General features: G+C 58.2%; 2 protein-coding genes across 3 annotated transcripts in view; one reads left to right on the forward strand and one right to left on the reverse strand.

The window, feature by feature from the left end:
- The window catches only part of GRIK5 (glutamate ionotropic receptor kainate type subunit 5), a 61,247-nt gene extending 55,609 nt beyond the window's left edge, over positions 1-5,638 (reverse strand). Inside the window, exons 1-3 of one of the 2 annotated variants that reach the window (XM_055145047.1) lie at positions 4,687-5,638; positions 1,594-1,700; positions 1,138-1,302 (exon numbers count right to left, since the gene is read on the reverse strand). In XM_055145047.1, coding sequence (XP_055001022.1) covers positions 1,138-1,302; positions 1,594-1,650 — 222 coding nt within the window. In that variant the 5' untranslated portion in view covers positions 1,651-1,700; positions 4,687-5,638. Of the gene's footprint in view, positions 1-1,137; positions 1,303-1,571; positions 1,701-4,686 lie in introns of both variants that reach the window. The other variant, XM_055145046.1, reaches the window with a different exon arrangement.
- Positions 5,639-13,734: 8,096 nt separating this feature from the next.
- On the forward strand, positions 13,735-19,268 carry ZNF574 (zinc finger protein 574). The gene is made up of 2 exons (XM_004620703.2): positions 13,735-13,884; positions 16,334-19,268. The coding sequence occupies exon 2, from the start codon at positions 16,354-16,356 to the stop codon at positions 19,039-19,041; it is 2,688 nt and encodes an 895-aa protein (XP_004620760.1). The 5' UTR covers positions 13,735-13,884; positions 16,334-16,353; the 3' UTR covers positions 19,042-19,268.
- The last annotated feature ends 283 nt before the right edge of the window (positions 19,269-19,551 follow it).

A 19,551-nucleotide genomic window follows, 5' to 3' on the forward strand; every position in this document is an offset into this window, starting at 1 on the left:
TTTTTTTTTTTTTCTTTTCCTTAAGACTAGTTTGGGTTTCTGCCACATCCAACTAAAAGCAACATAACCGAAAGTCTCAGCTTCCCCTAACTCTGTTCCTTTCCGTACCTTCCAAGTGGGTCAGGGTCCCTTTTACTGCACGGCCTGGAAACCGTGCTTTGATCTCTCTCCGAGATCCAGTAAGTCACACAGGCCTGTCTCTCCTCTGTCCTTAAATGCCCTCACACTTGTCCCCTTCTCTTCAGCCTTTGTCCCCTGCTCTCCTCTAGGGTTCGCCACACAGGGGTGCACCAGCCTGCTCACTGCTGCCCCAACATCAGCTCCCACACCGGCCGACGCCCCATGGCCTGCGGGAAAGGCAGTCAGTCTCTCCACCCTCCACCGCGTCCCACTCCTGATCTCCCAAACCGGCCCCCATTCCAGGCCGTCAGGATGTGCCTTGACTCCTCACCCCACCCAAGCCCCACCAGCTGCGGGAACACTATGTGTCCTTCCTCCCCATTTTCCTAGCCTCTGTCCATCTGGGTTCAGTCCCGCACCCAACCCAAAAGTCCAAGACGCACCCTACTCTGTTCTTCCTGGCCCCCCAGACTTGAAAGGTGCATGAGGGGCTGGAGAGATAGGACAGTGGGTCGGCTCTAGCCTTGCACAGAGCTGACCTGGACCTACTCCCCGGCATTGCAAAGGATCCCCTGTACCCTGCCAGGAGTGATCCCTGAGTGGCAGAGCTGGGAGTAAATCCTGAGCACAGCCCAGTGCAGCTCAAAAACAAAAAAACAAGAACTAGAAAAGAAAGAAGAAAAAAAAAAACACACATGAATGTGACCATGGTCCTGACAAGGAAGGCCCACAGAAGTGACACCTATCCAAATTGTGCCTGAAGGTCTGCAGGTACAGCTCACCTGTTTCAAGTCACCTTGAATAGTTTGGATAGTCTGAGTTTATTATTACCGCTCATTCATTCACGCCACCAACTTTCAGAAAACAGCCCAGTAAACAGGCCAGACTTGGAACAGTGCCCCTTCTCCTCCATCCTGCTCCCCTAAATCAGCACCTGCTCACCCATCTCCAGGGAGCCTTTGTGCCCCCCGGCCCTCCCTGAGGGCCCCCAGCCTCGCCACCCGGGCTCCTGCTCACTCGTGTCCGTGGTCTCGTACTGGCTGTCCCGCTGCAGCTCAAAGATGTCCACTTCCACCCGGGCCTTGGCGGGGACCTCGATGATCCCGTTGATCTGCTCCCGGGCCAGGGCCAGGGCCAGACGCTCCCCACGGCCACACACGGTCTGGTCGTCCAGGATGGCAGCTGAGTGAGGGGACACAGGGGGTTGGGGCCTGGGGCCTGAGGGAGGAGGAGTTGGAGCCTCCAGGCCTCTAGGCTGGGGGGGGTGGCATTGGGGTTCGACAACTGGGGGTCTGGAGTCCTCGACTTCGGGGGGAAGGAATGTGGGGGCAGAGGGCTGCGGCGCCATGCTCCAGCTAAGATCTGAGGCTCAAACTCAGGGACCAGGGTTCCTCCAGAAGGCGGGGGCGGCCTGGCCCCAGTGGGAGGGTCTCGGGGGCGGGGTGGCTCACCCATGCGCAGTGATGACAGCACCTGGCGGCTGGGGCTGGCGAAGGCAACTATCAGCAGCAGCAGCAGCTCAGCCGGCATCTTCCTCCCCTCCTCATGGGGACGCAGCTGCCGCGGCCCCCACTCGCCACCTACAGGGAGACCCCCGGGCTGCTGGTGTCAGTGCCCCTGAGTGCCTTTGCAGCACCACTGCTAAGAGCGTGGAGCGCATAGCTGGGGCCAGGGTGGGGGCGCGCAGGAGAGGCCCGAGGGAGAGGCGGCCAGTGTGAGGCATTACTGGCAGGGAAGCATGAGCTTCCTGGGGGAGCTCCTGGCACCCAGACACTGAATGGGAGACTCTGAGAGGGGTCCTGTGGCACCCCAATGGGAGGGAAGCATAAGCTCTGGTAAGAGCTCCTTCCAGGACCTTTCCCTCCCCAACAGGAAAGCAGGAAGGCCCCCCCCCCCAACACACACACACTCAGTCCCGCCCCGTCTCTGGGCAGGCAGCCGTTACTAGGCAACAGAAACCGGCTGGAGAGGATGCGATGGTTGCTAGGCAACCCTATCCCAGGCCTCACTTGCCACCTTCCTGACGTCCCTGGTTCCCACAATCCCATGGAGGAGAGAGGCCTGGACATCCGGGGTCTGGAGGGGAGAGTATCCGGGAGTTAAGAAACTTGGGGAGTGAGAGGGAGAGGGGTGCATGCACATGTGCGCATGCACACACACACACACACACACACACACACACACACACTAAAAGACAGATGGAGACAGATGGATAAATCCAAGGCAGCAAAGGGGCTGAGAGAGGAGAGAGAGAGAGAGAAAGAGAGAGAAGAGAGAGTGAAAAGAGGGAACAGATAGAAAGTAACTGAGAGGAGGGAAACACAAAACGACTCAGGAAAGGGAGGAGGGAAAACGGACAGAAATAGGAAGGAACAAAGATGACTGGACAGCAAAATGTTAAGAAACAGAAGAGAAAGAGCCTAAGATGGAAAGACAGGAAGACAGGGGGCATGGGGAGAGAGAAGGAGCAGGCAGGGAGAGGAAGGGGGGCAGAAGCCGCACTAACATAAAAGGGAGGTGGAGGCTGGGGGCAGGTGAGGAAGGCAGGAGGGGTGGACTGAGACCCCAGACATGCCTCTTTGCTTCCCACACTGGCTCCACCCCCCTTGCCTTAGAACTGGGGGGTGCCCTGGTCCCCTGCAGGAATGAGTGAGAGAGTTTGTCTGGTGGGTCCCCTGACCAAAGATGGAGTTTCGAGGGGAGGGACACTGGGATTTTCGAAGATGACTCCCAAGAGTCGGGTGTCTCCCTCCTTTGACCCCCCTCCCCCCAGGGAAGAAGCAGGCCTGGGCTAGTGAGAGGGGAGGGCCACACTTGAGGCAGCCCCAGGGGAGAGGTGGCTTGTCCTTGCTCTGCACCTACTCCCACGTGACCTTGAACAAGTCTCCCCCCTTCCCAGCTGTCCTCTGAAAAGATCAACAGGGGAGGGGGGGTATGAAGGGATGGGATGAGGATATCCCAACAGGTTGGGCTCTGGGGGCTGAAATTTGGGTGGAAGGTTAAGGTTTGCGGAGGGGGCAGGAGCAAAGGATGCTGGGAGATCCCGGAAGGAGAATTTGCAGGGAGAGGGGTCCAGAGATTGGGGCTCAGACAGGGAGGGATCAAGGTTTCATCCTGAGACAGGAGGGGAGACAGGAGGGCAGAAGGACAGAGAGGCAGAAGGGCAGGACCCCACGGGTGCCAGATGGAGGGGAGGCAGAGCACAGGAACAGGGTTGGGATAGCAGGTGGACAGAGCTTTTACAGAAGCAAAAGGAAGTAAGGAGCTGAGAGGGAGAGGACAGACAAGACAGACGGAAGTGAGAGAGATACAAAGGGAGAGAGGAGAAGCAGGCGATGGTCCACATACCCAGAGACAGACAAAGTCACATGGAGACTTGAACCCAGTGGCTTACTAAGAGGCCCTGCAGGAGAGGGGGTCCAGGGCGCAGGCACAGGGGAGGCGAATGACAACAGGTATCAGAACTGGGAGGGAAGTCAGACAGTGAGCAGCCAGGGGTGGGAGGGACCCCCCCAGGGAGCTCCTCACTGAAGTTAGTTCCAGATGGAGAAGTGGGAACATGAAGTTGAGAGGGGGAGTGAGAGTCAGGGAGGGAAACTGAGTTGGGGGAGAGAGAGTGGAGGGGCCCCCATTACCGGAATAGTCCTCCCCCCAGGGATGTCCACTCTGGACCCCTTAGGGGTCCCCATTAGCAGGAAAGTCCCCCAGTGACGTCCACTCTGGACCCCTTAGAGGCCCCCATTACCGGGATAGTCCTCCACCCAGGGATGTCCACTCTGGACCCCTTAGGGATCCCCATTAGCAGGAAAGTCCCCCAGTGTCGTCCACTCTGGACCCCTTAGAGGCCCCCATTACCGGGATAGTCCTCCACCCAGTGACGTCCACACTGGACCCCGTAGGGGGTCCCCATTAGTGGGATAGTCCCCCATCCAGGGAGGTCTACTCTGGACGCCTTAAAGGCCCCCCTTACTGGGATTGTCCCCACCCAGTGACATCCACTCTTGACCCCTTAGGGATCCAGCCCCTTAAGTTAGGGAGGGAGGGAGGAAAGATGAGGGGTGGAGAGGAAAGGGGACCTCCAGCAGGCAGGAATGAGGATGAGGATGGGAGAGAGAAGGAAGACTGGGGGGTGGCGGAGGAGCAGGTGAGCTGGGGTTCAGGTGCACCCACAGAGGACGGCGAGCAGAGGCAGTTCCAGGGGAGGCAGTTCCAGGGAAGCCTGGAGGGGGAGAGCCTCCCCTCCACACACATACACACGCACAGGGGGAAAGGGTTCGAAGGATGATGAAGAGGAGGGAAGTTGGAGAGTCAGATGGGGCAGTGCAGGATGCAAAGACAGGCCGGGGCAGGGGGGACAGCCGGCCCTGGGGAGGGCGGGGCGGAGAACTGCGAGTTCAGGACCAGGAGTGAGCCCACAAGTGAGAGGCCGGCAGCCCCCCAGGACCTACTCTTGGGGCCCAGAGGACGGGGTGGAGCTGGAGGGCACAGGGCAGGCCCTTCGTGGGGGAGGGTATGTGCGGGTCCGGCCGCCGGCCCCCGCCCCGCCCCCGCCCTGCAGACACTCACGGATCCTGGGAGTGGGTGGGACGGAGGGTCCCTCGAGGCCGAGGAGCCACAGCGGAAGCCGCTCGGAGCCGGGTGGTGGGTGGACGGGGCGGGGGGAGAGGGCAGGCGACAGGCCCCCTCCCCCGCCTCCTGCGGTGGCCCCCAACTAACCCAAAACCGGGGCTCCCCAGGAGTGGGGAGGAAGGACAGGTGGAAGAGGAGAGGGCGGGTGGGAAAGGGAGGAAGGGGAAAGGAGAAAATGGAGGAGAGAAGGGGAGAAAGGAGAGGGGGAAGGAGCAAATGGAGGGGAAGGAGGGTGGAAAGGAGGGAGGAAGGTGAAAACGGAAGGGAGGGGGCCCAGGCAAAGCCGGGGGAGGGGGAAGCCGGCCCGGGAATGGGCCCCCGCCCCCTCCCCTAGCCGGGCCGGCCTGGGGGGGCCACGGGGGGCGAGGACTGGGTAGAGAAAAGGAAGCCGGCCATCAGGGAAAGTGGGGGAGGGGAGGGCTGGCGGGGGGGGAGGGGGCCACCCCTTCCCCCCTCCCCCCGGGAGCCTTGGCCCTGCCCCGGAGGAGGCGAGGGCCCGGCGCGCTCAAGCCCCCGGCCCCCGCGGGAGAAGCATGCTGGGCACCGGGAGAGGCTGCGCCCCGGAGGGGCCCGGGGAGGGCGCTGGGCGAGTCCCCGAGAGGCCGGGAAGGGGACCGGCGGGCGAGGTGGAGAGGCGGGGAGAAGGGAGAGCGGCGGGAGGAGGAGGGAGGGAGGATGAGGAGGAGCAGGTGGAAGAGGAAGCAGGAGGAGGGTGGGGTGTCCCGCGGGCGCCCGGCGCCGGCCCCGGCGCGGTCCCCTGCGAGGAGGCGCCGCGGCGGGCTCGGTCCCCGGCTGGGCCTGCCTCCCGCCGGCCGCCACCTCCTCTCCTTCTCCCTCCGAGGCCGCCGCCCGCCGCCCGCCGCCCGCCGCCCGCGCTGGGTCCTGGAGCGCGGGGGGCGGGGGAGAGCGCGGAGGGAGGAGGGAGGCGGGCGGCGGGCGGGGAGAGAGGAAGGAGGGGAGCCGGGGGAGGGGGAGCCCGTATTGGTCGGGGTTGGGGGCCGCGAGGAGAATGCTGATGAGGGGAAGGCGCTGCATTGGACCCGGGACCCACCCCAGGGCCGCCGCCTCCTCCACACCGCGCCACCGCCCTGCCCGGGCAGCCCAGGCCACGGAGAGGAGAGGAGAGGAGAGGCGGGGAGACCCGGGGAGAAGAACCCCGGGATGTAGGGAATGCGGAGAACCAGAGAGGCAGGCAGGCCTGTGCAGGTGGGCAGGCTCCACAGACCCCACAAGGACAAGGACGGTGGGGAAAAAAGCCCAGAAGAAAGATGATTAAGGGAGAGCAGAGAGCGTCTGTGGAGACTCGCCAGTGCTCCCAGGAAAATGGGGACAGGTGTCGGGGAGAGGATGAAGGGTGGGCCCTTTGGACATAGACAGCACCCCCTAGGAGATGGGGATGCACCAGTCTGTAACGGTCCCCCCCCAAATATGGGGACCAGGCAGCCTGTGACACAGAGCTCCCCAGAACACAGACCATGGTCAGAACTTCCCAGGCTGGGAAGGGATTCACCTGTGGTGACAGGAAGGCCAGGAATCAAGGAGAGAGCCAGGAGAATGGGGAGAGACACCAGAGCACTTACCCAAACAAGGGGATGGCCCACTGAGGCAGGAGCAATCCCCAGGCCCAGGGGATCAGGGAACCTCATTCCCCCTCCCCCAGAAATATCCCTCAGGGAGGTGAAGTGAGATGTGCCAAGTATGGAAATTGTCCCCAGGTCTCAGAGAAACTCTTGAGACCGATAAGGGATGGAGGGAGCAGAAAAACGGCCTTCGTTTTCCAGGCACTCCAGCAGAGGCCTTGGGAAAAGGGAGGCAGCAAGGGCAGAGAGCTGGAGGGCACCAGTGTGGCAGGGGGGGCTGGCAGGGGGCAGCACTGAATGAGGGGAGCAGGGCGGACAGGGCAGGGGGGAAGGAAGAGAGAAGTGACGGAGATCCAGAAGTGGGGGTGGGTGGTGCACGGCTGGGTGGGGGGTGAAACTCCGGGTGGGGGGGGAAGGAACATGACAGTTGGCGCTGAAGGCTGCGCCCATGACTCACCGCCACCCCCCACGCTCGTGATGGGGAGGAGACGCTGCCACGCTCACGTGCAGCCCCGCACACGTGACCGTGTGCCTCGCGCGCACACACACGAGGCACGTGGCAACAGCATGGAAAGGCCCCTGCTGCTGCAGGGGGCAGGGGGGCCGTCCCCCACAGACATCTGCCCTGCATGTCTGACCCTGGGGACCACTCACGTGTGCACGCCTCCTCAGCCCACTTGGGCGGTAACTATGAGCTCCGACACCTACCCACTCTGTTCCTGCTAGGCCGTTCTGAAAGCCCTGGCTCATGCCAGTCTCTAGGCCGTGGTCCATGCAGGCACTGCACCAGAGCAGGCATCCCTTCCTATTTTTTGTTTTATCCTGGTTGGGAGCCATCCCGAGCAGTGCTCAGGGGTCACTCCGGGCAGGGTTTGGGAAATTCTGTGCAGCGCTAGGCAGGTGTAAGGCAAAAGTCCGAGTTCCTGCACTATCTCTCCAACCATGTTTCCCCTTTTAAAATCTGTCCCTGAAGCCCTGAGAGATGAGTCCAGGCTTCTTACTCCTGGGTCGTCCAGTGAAGAGGAGGGACCTTGCCAACCCCCCGAAAGGAGGTGACTAGGTAAGCTAGATCCAGCCATTACCAAGTAGGAGGAAAGGATGTTTTTTGTCTTGTTTTTGGGCCACCCTTGGTGGTGCTTAGAGCTTATTCCTAGCTGTGTATGTTCAGGGTCAGGGTGTTATATGGGAAGCTGGGGATCAGGAAGCTGGGGATCAAATTTAGGTTGGTCACGTGCAAGCCAAATGTCCTACTGGCTATACTACTGGTCTTAGGAAAGGATTTTGTTGTTGTTGTTGTTTTGGGCTTGCGTTTGTTTTTGTTTTAAGGCAGTTGTGCTCTTGGCTTACTCCTAGCTCAGCTTACTCAGGAGTCACTCCTGGCAGTGCTCAGGGGGACCATATGGGATGCTGGGGATCGAACCCAGGTTGGTCGTGTGCCAGGCAAACACCCTATCCTCTGCAGTGTCTCTCTGGCCCAGCAAAGGATGTTTTAATAGGACTGAGAAACTGCCTGGGGGTGTGGAGGACAGGCTCAAAGGCAAACTTGAACTTGCTGATGTTCTAGCTGCTGCCACACCCCATTTCACCCAGAGGGCAATTGCAGAGCACCCTGGCTAGCTTTAGCACTCGCAGATGGATTCTAACCCACTTCTTTCCGCTCTCTGGCATCCTCCTATTAAGCTTGCTCTCTGCAAGACAGCCCACTTACCAGGCAGCCTCGAGTGTAGGTTTGGACTAAACTCCTGAATGGAATACTTGCGCTCTCTCCTCCTGATTATGAATGTTACTTCACTTCTCGTCCGGGCATGTGGAGAGTAGCTATGAGTATGGTTGTAACTGGGTTCTAACGGTTTTTAGCTGCCAGGGCTCTGCTTGGGGCGGGGAGGGAAACTCAACCCACCTCCCTACTCAACCAACAGAGGAACCCAGGTATGCAGGACCCGTAGCTGAGGTCTCCAAGCCTGCTCAGTTCGGACTGGGCTTCCTCCACCCAGATCCCCATTTTTCCAGTAGCTTGGCAGTCAACCCACAAATTGCCCCCAGTGCCATGTAATCTCATCAACGGCCAAGATCCAGAGACTATAAAACAAAGCTCCCGAAAGAGAGTGACACAGTTTTTCCTCTCGGAGAGCCTGGCAAGCTATGAGAGTATCCTGCCTGCACAGCAGAGCCTGGCAAGCTATCCATGATGTATTCGATATGTCAAAAACAGTAACAATAACGGGCCTCATTCCCTTGACCCTGAAAGAGCCTCCAATGCGTCAGCATTGGGAAGGACGCATGAGGAAAGGCTGCTAAAATCTCAGGCTCTTCGTGTTCCTGGAGCGAGCAGACGCCACTGGACTATACTAGCACACGACAGGAATGAATGGAGACGTTACTGGTACCTGTCCGAGCAAACTGATGAACAGTGGGATGACAGTGATACAGTAATGCAGTGATACTTCACTTCTCTGAGGTGGATTTCCTTTGGCCCACACCTGGTAGTGCTCAGGGCTTACTTCTGTACTCAGAGAACACTACTGGTATTGCTCAGGAGACCACACGGGGGTGCCGGGGATCAAATCTGGGTCAGCGACCTGCAAGACAATCACCTTAATCCCTGTATTATCTCTCCAGCCCCAAATAATATTTTTGTCACAGCTGGCATTGCTCAGGAATTACTCCTTGTTTTCTGCTCAGCAATCACTTCTGGTGGAGCTCAGGGAACCCTATTTAGTGCTGGGATTGAATCTAGGCAATCACCCTACTTACTGATCTCTCTGATCCAGGGTGAATTTTTTTCCCTTCCTAATTGTTGAGAGGATGAAATGAACAATAATGCCTGTGAAGTACTGAGCACAATACTTTACTCAGACAACACTCATGGCAGGCTGTTACATTGTCATTGGGTTACTTGAGATCCCAATAAAAGTAATTCATACAACATTATTTTTTATTTTTGGAGTTATATCCAGTGATGTTCAGGAGTCACTTTTACGTTAGTGTTGGGAGGTCACTCTTAGTGACTTGGTGATTGGGTGACTGTGCAAGTGCAAGGAATCAAATTAGGGTCTCCTGCATGCTAAGTCTGTGCTCCAGCCCCTTGAGCTAAAATCAACTCATGTAGCGTTCCATCTGTCTCACAACTACTGCATGCTACAGGAACATTATCTCCTTTTCAAAGAGGAGGAAACTGAGGCACAAGAGAGTTGACTTGCCCCAGGTGACAGCTTGGAATGGTAGGACTAGGACTTCAGCCTAAGCAGCTTGGTTGAATTACCAGGGTCTGGCAGGGAGCTTAATCTGTGCAAATTAGCCCCCTTCTCTTCCCTTCTGCCTAGAAATCAGTTGAAGGACATGGGTTAATGATTGAAGTCAGACCCAGGGTTTTATTATATATTTTTTGCTACACCTATCAGTGCTCAGGGTTTACTCCTGGTGGGAGTAAACAAACGTATACTGTGCTGGGGAATTGAACCTGGGTTGGCCACATGCCAGGCAACCGCCCTCCCTACTTCCTTACTTTACTATCTCTCTGCCCCATTATTTTTTGTTTGTTTGTTTTGATTTGGGGACATACCTGGCAAAGCTCAGGAGTTATTCCTAACTCTGAGCTCAGAAATTATTCCTGGCAGTGTTTGGGGAACCATACAGGATTCCGAAGGATCGAACCAGACCATGTGCAAGGCAAACACCCTCCCTGTTGTACTACTGCTCCAACCCTGTGTCACTGTCATCCCGTTGCTCATCGATTTGCTCGAGCAGGCACCAGTAATGTCTCCATTGTGAGACTTATTGTTGCTGTTTTTTGGCATATTGAATACGCCACGGGTAGCTTGCCAGGCTCTGCCGTGCAGGCGAGATACTCTCAGTAGCTTGCCGGGCTCTCCGAGAGGGGCGGAGGAATCGAACCCAGGTCAGTCGCATGCAAGGCAAATGCCTTCCCCACTGTGCTATCGCTCCAGTTCAGCCCCCAGCCCTGTGAGTTTTCTTTATTATTGGAGGGAGTCACACCTGGCAGTACTCAAGGCTTACTCCTGCCTTCAGATATTATTCCTGGAACCTTAGGGGACCATATGAGGCATTGGAGATTGAATCTGGATTGATCATATGCAAGGTAAGTGCCTCCACTTGCTGTATTATTGCTGTCCCATGAGTTTTCTTTTTTAAAAAATATACATTGTGGGGCCAGAGCAATAGTATAGTGGGTAGGGCATTTGCTTTGCACGCAGCCAACCCAGGTTCAATTTCCAGCATCCCATAGGGTCCCAGCACCACCAGGAGTAATTCCTAAGTGCAAAGCTAGGAGTAGCCCCTGGGCATTGCCGGGTGTGACCTAAAAAGCAATTAAAAAAAGAAAAGTCACAGAAAGCTGTAGCACTGTAGCTCTATTGTAGCACTGTCCTCCCATTGTTCATTGATTTGCGTGCAGGCATCAGTAACATCTCCATTGTGAGACTTGTTGTCACTGTTTTTTGGCATATTGAATACACCATGGGTAGCTTGCCAGCTCTGCCATGTGGGCGAGATATTCTCGGTAGCTTGCCAGGCCTCTGAGAGGGACGGAGGAATAGAACCCTGGTTGGCCGCGTGCAAGGCAAACGCCCTACCCGGTGTGGTATTGCTCCAGCCCCACAGAAAAAAAGCTAAGCCCCCCCAAAAAAATTAATTGCAAATATTGTCGGGAGGGGCTGGATCGATAACACAGCGGGTAGGACCCTTGCCTTGCACGCGGCCGACCCGGGTTCGATTCCCAGCATCCCATATGGTCCTCTGAGCACCGCCAGGTGTAATTCCTGAGTGCAGAGACAGGAGTGACCCCTGTGCATCACCGGGCGTGACCCAAAAAAGAAAAAAAATATATTGCAGGGAGAGATAGTACAGAGGTTAAGGCACTTGCCTTATCCATAACTGTCTCTGGTTCAATCGCTGGCACCATATAGGGTTCTCTGAGCACCACCAGGAGTGGTCCAGGAGCACAGAGCCAGCAGTAAACCCTAAGCACAATTAGGTGTGGCCCCAAACAATAAACAATTATACTGAAGTATATCTGATATATGATATAGCTTCCTGCATACAACATGACCCAGACTTGCACTGTTTTTTTTTTCTTATGGCCACACCCAAGGGTACTCAGAGATTAGTTTTGTTTTTGGGCCACACCCAGCCATGTTCAGGGATTAGTTCTGGTTCTGCACTCTGAAATCACTCCTGGCAGTGCTCAGGGTGCTGGGGATCAACCCCGGGCTGGTGACACTCGAGGCAAGCACTTTACCTGTTGTGTTATTGCTCCAGCCCCTCAGGGATTATTTTTGGTGGTGCCTGTGGGGGAACATACTGGGTGTTGGGGATTGAAGTGGAGTCAGTCACATGCAAGGTAAACCCTGTATTACGTGTCCAGCCCCATATTTGAACACATTGGGGAAATAATCACAGTATCTCTCTCACCATTCTTACCATAGCAAAATGAGAACCTTCAAGATCTATCCTCTTTTTAATTTTTTTCTTTTTGGGGTCACACCTGGCAATGTTCAAGGGTTACTCCTGGCTCTGCACTCAGGAATTGCTCCTGGTAGTGCTTGGGGATCATGAGATGCCAAGGATTGAACCTGGACTGGCCACATGCAAGGCAGAGGCCCCACCCACTGTAGTATCGCTCTGGCCCCTATCCTCTTTTAAAAGGTGAAAGGGGGGCTGGAGCAATAGCACAGCAGGTAGTGTGTTGCCTTGCACTCGGCCGACCCGGGTTCGATTCCCAGCATCCCATATAGTTCCCTGAGCACCACCAGGGGTGATTCCTGAGTACAGAGCCAGGAGTAACCCCCGTGCAATGCTGGGTGTGACCCCCCCCCAAAAAAAAGTGAAAGGGTTAGGGTCACACTCCGTGGTGCTCAGGTAATACTCCTGGCTCTGTGCTCAGGAGTGACTCCTGGCAGTTGTAGGGGGACCATAGATGTTGGAGATCTACCATGCAAGGAAAGATCATTAACCCTGTAATCTCTGGTCTAAGATCCACTCTCCTCAGCAACTTTTTTTTTTCTTCAAAGGGGGCACATCTGGCTCAGGGTTTACTCCTGGCTCAGCACTCAGGAATTAGTCCTAGCAGTGATCAGGGGAACATCGACATATGGGATGCTGAAGATTGTTGGCCGCGTGCAAAGCAAACACCCTACCCACTGTACTATCTCCCCACTATCTTCAGCAGCTTTCCAACATGCACTCTATACCGGTTCAGTCTAGTCACCATGCCCAGAGTGTACCCCATCACTTTATTTATTTATTTGCTTTTTGGGCCACACCCGGCGATGCACAGGGGTTACTCCTGGTTCTGCACTCAGGAATTACTCTTGGCAGTGCTGGGGGGGGCGGGGGGACACAACATATGGGATTCTGGGAATCGAACACAGTCGGCTGCCTGCAAGGCAAACGCCCTACCCGCTGTGCTATCGCTCCAGCCCCTGTACCCCATCATTTTATAAAGTCAAGTTTTGATAACGGACATTCTCCCTTAGGGGCGGGCGCAGTAAGATCAAGTCTTACAGCATAGTTCTGCAATGGGGCAGGGAAGTTTTGCTCCCAAGGCCCTGAGGGTCGGAGGCCCCTGGGGCACCAGGCACCTGGGGAGGGGGGGGAGAGCCGAGGGGGCTCCTCAGCCGGGTCACTTCCCTCAGGTTCTCATCCTGCGTGTCCTTCGGGTCATCTCCCCCCTCACCCGCCTCCCGGTTCGTCCCTTAAACTTTCTGTCCTACAGCTTTTCCGCCCTCTACCGCCCATTTCCTCGGCTCTTCTCGCGCCTTCCTGACGAGGGTTCTCCCCACTCCCTCAAGAGCCCCTCGCTTTTCTCCCCTTCCTTCCTGCCGCCTTTAGTCCTCCCTCGCTAACGAGGTCAGTCAGGAGCCTTCATTTCCCTTTTTCCTCCTTCCAGGCGATCCTCCGGGAAGACGGACGCTTCACTTTCTCCTTCCGCTCCTAGCCCCCGGGGGAGGGGTGGTGGTGAAGCTCGCGCCTCAATTCTCTCGCCCCCGCTTCCGGGTGTCGCGTGCCTCAATTTCCACCACTAGCCCCCGGCCCCACACGCCACGACTGCCCGCGGTGCCCCCAAGATGGCGCCCGCAGCCTCGCTCCGCCGTGTGACGCCATCGCGCCGCCCTCCCCTCTCGAGCTGAGGGGCGGAGTCGGCCAAAGGAGGGCGGAGCACCCTCCTAAAGCCTAAGGGGTAGACATTTCCCCCTTCAGGGGCCGGCCGGTGCGGGAACGTCGCTAGAGGATTGGTGAGATTCTGAGGCGCTCTCCCGACGCTCCGTACTATTGGTCCAGGTCTCGGAGACGTGGGCGCCAATTGGCCGAACGGGTTGGGCCAGACGGGCGGTGATTGGGCGCGAGCGGCCGTCCGCGCGGCGGCGGAGCAGGAAGGTGGGCGGGGCGTTGCTGAGGGCGATTGGGGGCGAGAGCGAGACTGTGGAGCAGGCAAGAGGCGACGGCGGGAGCTAGAGAGGGCGCAGCGTTAGGGTGGCCGCGCGAGGGGAGCGGCCGCCCGGGCTCGGGCCCGGGCCGTGCGAGGCGGCAGAGGCGGGTGAGTGCGGGCGGGCGGGCGCGCGAAGGGCTGCCCGGGCTCCCCGACACCCTTCGCCTGAGGCCTTCTCCGGCCGGCCCCGCCTGCGCACTGTGGGCCGGAGCGGGGGCGCGCGCCGGGCGGTGAGGGCGGAGCGGTGCAACGGCCGGCGGGGCGCGCGGCGGGCCGGGCTGTGGGGGGCCGGGCGCGGGTGGGCAAAGGGGCGAAGGCCGAGTGAAGGGCTGAGGGAGTAGGGGCGGGGTCGGCCGGGGGACCCCAGGGTCGTTCTGGCTCCCGGGGGTCACGGGACGGACGGGCGAACTTGGGGGGACAGTTAAGGATCGAAGGGGCAGCAGGAGGGGGCTTGTGGGAGGTTGAAGGGTCGAGAGGCCCGGGTGGGGTTTGCGTCGTGAGAAAAGAGGTAATTAAGTGAAAGGTAAAAGGAAAATCGAGCCAGGAATGAGCCAGGCCAAAGAAGTGAGAGTTGGGGAATATTAGCCCGAGACGGGGAATTTAGAGCTGGGGGCAAGAATGGGGTTACTGTAATGCTGAGCGTTATCTCATGGTGTGTGTGTGGGGTGGGGTGGGGGTCGCGTCTCTGTACAGAGACGTGCTATCTTAGGTGAAAAAGATATCGGGGGTGGGGGGTGGGGGGGTGGGTCCGAGAATAGCCCCGGTGGAGGAAACCTTCTGGAAGAATACAAGGAATTGGGTCAGGGTGGAGGAGAGTGAGAATTGGGGGTGTCTGGAGGGGGGACGTGAGGTCTGTGTGCGGGGGGGGGGGGCGGGTAGGGAGGGATTCGTACTGGAATGAGAGTGAGATACTAGATTGCTAAAAAATTGGAGGCCTGGGGCTCCCTCCCACTGGCTGATGAGAGGGGTGTGGCAGCTCTTGGCTCAGAGGGTCTGGGCACCTCTGTAGGGGCTAGGCAATGGGAGAGGCTTGTAGAAGAGACAGTGAAGGGTAGCCTGGATATTCCTGGATAGGGTCTGGGTGGGATCTTTGCAAAGGAATTGGGGGTGGGGTAGGGGCTCTGAGTATCCCTGAATGGGTTAATGGTTTTAGGGTAGGGTTGAGTCCTTTTGCAAAGGTGTGATGGTTAGGTTGAATGAGGGAGTGTCTGGGTCACCTCAAATGGGTCAGGGTCGAGGGGGGTCGGAAGGGGTCTGTATTTTGTAAAGAAGAAAAGGTTGGGTGAAGGTGAAGGAGGGAGTCTGGGTGTCTGGATTAGGTTAGGGCGCAGGGATTTATCTGTAAAGAAGTTTTGAGTTGATGTGATGGAGGTTGCTGGTTGTACCTTGGAAGGGTTGGGGTTGGCTGAGCCTTTTTGTAAAGTATAGGGACTCGGAGCTGGGCCAGTAGCTCAGAGAGCACTGGCTTTGCATGTGGGAGCCCCAGATCCTATCCTTAACCTATATGGTTCCCCTAGTACCACCAAGAGTAGCTCTGGAGCACTTTTTTGGTGCTCTAAACAGCAGCGGAGAGACTGACATCGATATAAACAGGGTTGTGGGATCCTGGGGTGGGTTAGGGTATAGGAGTATTTTTTATATTTTTACAAAGATTCATGGAGAGGGCCTGGGAGCCTCTGAGTTGGTTGTGGGGGGGGGGGGCTCATGCATGAAGAAGGTTTCTGTCATTGTTAAGAGGGGACCTGGGCATCAAGGAGTAGATGAGGGTTGTAGGTGAGAGAGTTCCTGGGAAGACTTAGCACCCTAGGGGTAGTGTGCTGTGTGGGGGTTTCAGGTTAAAAGAAAAGATTGGGCCATGGGGGCGGGAGGCAGTAGTAAACTGGGATGCAGTTAAGGGGTGCTTTCTATTTGCTTAAAAAAAAAAAAGATAAAGGTGGAGGGGACAGGTGTTGCATCCTACCCCCACTCCCCCAGGAAAAAGGGGACAGTAGACGAGATAAATTTGATAGCCTCTGGGTTAGTTGATTGGGGGAAGTGATGGTGTGGCACCAGAGGAAGAGAGTTAGTGGGGGAGCAGGGCAGTGTGAAGGAAAGAGGTTAGGGGATCAGGAGGAAGTGATAGGGGCATTGGTGGTTGTTGAAGGGGCCTGGGAGCAGAGGAGGCATGGGCTGGGCCATGGGAACCCGGTGAGTTGGTGAGGAGCGTCTGTGGGCCTGGGCTTCCTATAAGATAGGCAGGGCCTGGGCCAGCTGTGAGATCTGGGAGAGGAGGGACGGGGAACGTACCTGGATCTGGTGGGTAGAGTTTGATTCGAGTTGATTCAGAGGTGAGACGGGTAGCCTTGGGAAGGGGCTGCGGGGAGTGTTTGGTGTCTGGTGCTTTTGTGTGCTTAGGACAGGAAGAACTGTGAGGGAAGAGTGGAGTGGGAAGAGAAGGGGGAACAGCTCTCAGGTTTGGTCTGGGTTGGGAAGGGTAAAGATGCCAAAGAATTGTTCTGGGACTGCCAGAGGAGGCTGGGGCTTAGCTGTGCTTTGTCTGTCCCTCTCCCCTTCTCAGCCCAGGGCCTGGCCGCCACCATGACCGAGGAGTCAGAGGAGACGGTCTTGTACATTGAGCACCGCTATGTCTGCTCCGAGTGCAACCAGCTCTATGGCTCCCTGGAGGAGGTGCTCGTGCACCAGAACTCCCATGCGCCCCAGCAGCACTTTGAACTGGTGGGTGTGGCTGAGCCCGGAGTCACCGTGACCACAGAGACGGCTTCTGGCACAGGCCTCTATCAGACACTAGTGCAGGAGAGCCAGTACCAGTGCCTGGAATGCGGGCAGCTGCTGCTGTCACCCAGCCAGCTCCTGGAGCACCAGGAGCTGCACCTGAAGATGATGGCGCCCCCAGAGGCTGTGGCAGCTGAGTCGCCGCCCAAGGCCCCGACCCTGAGCTCCAGCACCATCCACTATGAGTGTGTGGACTGCAAGGCGCTCTTCGCCAGCCAGGAGCTCTGGCTGAGCCACCGGCAGATGCACCTCCGGGCCACTCCCACCAAGTCTGCCCCTGTGGTGCTGGGGTCCCCCGTTGTGCTGGCCCCTCCTGTGGGCCAGACCCGTGTGGCTGTGGAGCACTCATACCGCAAGGCAGAAGAAGGTGGAGAAGGGGCAGCTGTCCCCTCGGCTGCTGCTGCCACGACTGAAGTGGTCACCGAGGTGGAGCTGCTGCTCTACAAGTGCTCCGAGTGCTCCCAGCTCTTCCAGCTGCCTGCTGACTTCCTGGAGCACCAGGCCACCCACTTCCCTGCCCCAGAGTGTGAGGAGCCAGCCCTGCAACCAGAGACCTTGACCTCACTGCCAGCAGAGGTGCCCGTGTCTCAGCCTGAGCCCGTGCCCACCTCAGACCACAGTTATGAGCTGCGCAATGGTGAAGCCGTCGGCCGCGATCGCCGGGGGCGCAAGGCCCGGAGGAACAACAGTGGAGAGGCTGGCACGGCAGCCACCCAGGAGCTTTTCTGCTCCGCCTGTGACCAGCTCTTTCTCTCGCCTCACCAGCTGCAGCAGCACCTGCGGAGTCACCGGGAGGGCGTCTTTAAGTGTCCCCTGTGCAGTCGCGTCTTCCCCAGCCCTTCCAGTCTGGACCAGCACCTTGGAGACCATAGTAGCGAGTCTCACTTCCTCTGTGTGGATTGTGGCCTGGCCTTTGGCACGGAGGCCCTCCTCCTGGCCCACCGGCGAGCTCACACCCCGAATCCCCTGCACTCGTGTCCATGTGGAAAGACCTTTGTCAACCTCACCAAGTTCCTTTATCACCGGCGCACCCACGGGGCTGGGGGGGTTCCTCTGCCCACGGTCCCAGTCCCGCCTGAGGAACCTGTCTTGGGTTTCTCCGAGCCGGCCCCGGCAGAAACGGGAGAGCCAGAGGCCCCAGAGCCCCCTGTGTCGGAGGAGAGCTCAGCAGAGCCAGTGGCCCCCGGCACCTACCGTTGCCTCCTCTGCAGCCGTGAATTTGGCAAAGCACTGCAGCTGACCCGGCACCAACGTTTTGTGCACCGCTTGGAGCGGCGCCACAAGTGCAGCATCTGTGGCAAGATGTTCAAGAAGAAGTCACACGTGCGGAACCACCTGCGCACACACACGGGTGAGCGGCCCTTCCCCTGCCCCGATTGCTCCAAGCCCTTCAACTCACCCGCCAACCTCGCCCGCCACAGGCTCACGCATACTGGGGAGCGGCCGTACCGCTGTGGGGACTGTGGCAAAGCTTTCACACAAAGTTCAACACTGAGGCAGCACCGCCTGGTGCATGCACAGCACTTCCCCTACCGCTGCCAGGAGTGTGGTGTGCGCTTCCACCGGCCCTATCGCCTGCTCATGCATCGCTACCACCACACGGGTGAGTACCCCTACAAGTGTCGTGAGTGCCCCCGATCCTTCCTGCTGCGCCGGCTGCTGGAGGTGCACCAGCTTGTGGCCCATGCGGGGCGTCAGCCTCACCGCTGCACATCCTGTGGGGCAGCCTTCCCGTCTTCTCTGCGGCTCCGTGAGCACCGTTGTGCAGCTGCCGCTGCCCAGGCCCCGCGGCGCTTTGAGTGTGGCACTTGTGGCAAGAAAGTGGGCTCCGCCGCCCGCTTGCAAGCACACGAGGCGGCTCACGCGGCTGCTGGCCCTGGAGAGGTCTTGGCCAAGGAGCCCCCAGCGCCTCGGGCCCCACGGGCTCCTCGCTCTCCTGTCGCCTCCCCTCCGGCTCTGGGAGGCCCAGCTGCTGCCACTACCACTCCTGCGGCTCCTGCTCGCCGTCGCGGCCTGGAGTGCAGCGAGTGCAAGAAGCTCTTCAGCACAGAGACGTCACTGCAGGTCCACCGGCGTATCCACACTGGCGAGCGGCCCTATCCGTGCCCAGACTGTGGCAAGGCCTTCCGCCAGAGCACACACCTGAAGGACCACCGGCGCCTGCACACTGGGGAGAGACCCTTTGCCTGCGAAGTGTGTGGCAAGGCCTTTGCCATCTCCATGCGCCTGGCTGAACATCGCCGCATTCATACGGGGGAACGGCCCTACTCCTGCCCAGACTGCGGCAAGAGCTACCGCTCCTTCTCAAACCTCTGGAAGCACCGTAAGACCCACCAGCAGCAGCATCAGGCAGCTGTGCGGCAGCAGCTGGCTGAGGCGGAGGCGGCTGTCGGCCTGGCTGTGATGGAGACTGCAGTGGAGGCCTTGCCCCTCGTGGAGGCTATTGAGATCTACCCCTTGGCTGAGGCTGAGGGGGTCCAGATTAGTGGCTGACTACCCTGTTACCCCAAGAACCCCCAGACCCTGTTGCTGAAGGACCTCCTCCAACCCCTCCCCATTCTGTAAATACACCCCCCTTCCTTCACCCCTCCTAACTGCTACATAAGTTCGATAGCTGGATTTATTGTCTTCCAAGGGGAGGGTGCTCTGGGATTCTTCCCCCATCTTCCACCTGTTTGCACTGGTGGCCCCAAGATGATCTCAATAAAGTTGGACATGAATGTGCTGCTGTTGCTGGCCCTGGGGGTTGGGACTCTGTGTGGGCTGGGACCCCGGAGCCCAGGTACTCGGCTCTGTCTTTTTAGGGCTATGTAGCTGGCTTCAAGAACTAGGGGGTGGCAGGTAGCAGGATTGGCACTGCAGTGCCAAGATGAAGAGGACCCAAAGTCCCTCTCTGAGATGGGCTACTTCGCTGTTGTGTGATGGCAGCAGTCTTGCTCTCTCACCACTAGAGGTCACCACAGCCCACCATTGAGAAGCTGAAGCGCTTTCTGGTGACCGGAC

This window comes from Sorex araneus, chromosome 8 (genome assembly GCF_027595985.1).
Source record: "Sorex araneus isolate mSorAra2 chromosome 8, mSorAra2.pri, whole genome shotgun sequence".
In the NCBI taxonomy this organism is placed as follows: Eukaryota; Metazoa; Chordata; class Mammalia; order Eulipotyphla; family Soricidae; genus Sorex; species Sorex araneus.

Excerpts from the sequence above, each read along its gene's own strand:
- ZNF574 (XM_004620703.2), top strand. The coding sequence starts at position 16,354 with ATGACCGAGGAGTCAGAGGAGACGGTCTTGTACATTGAGCACCGCTAT.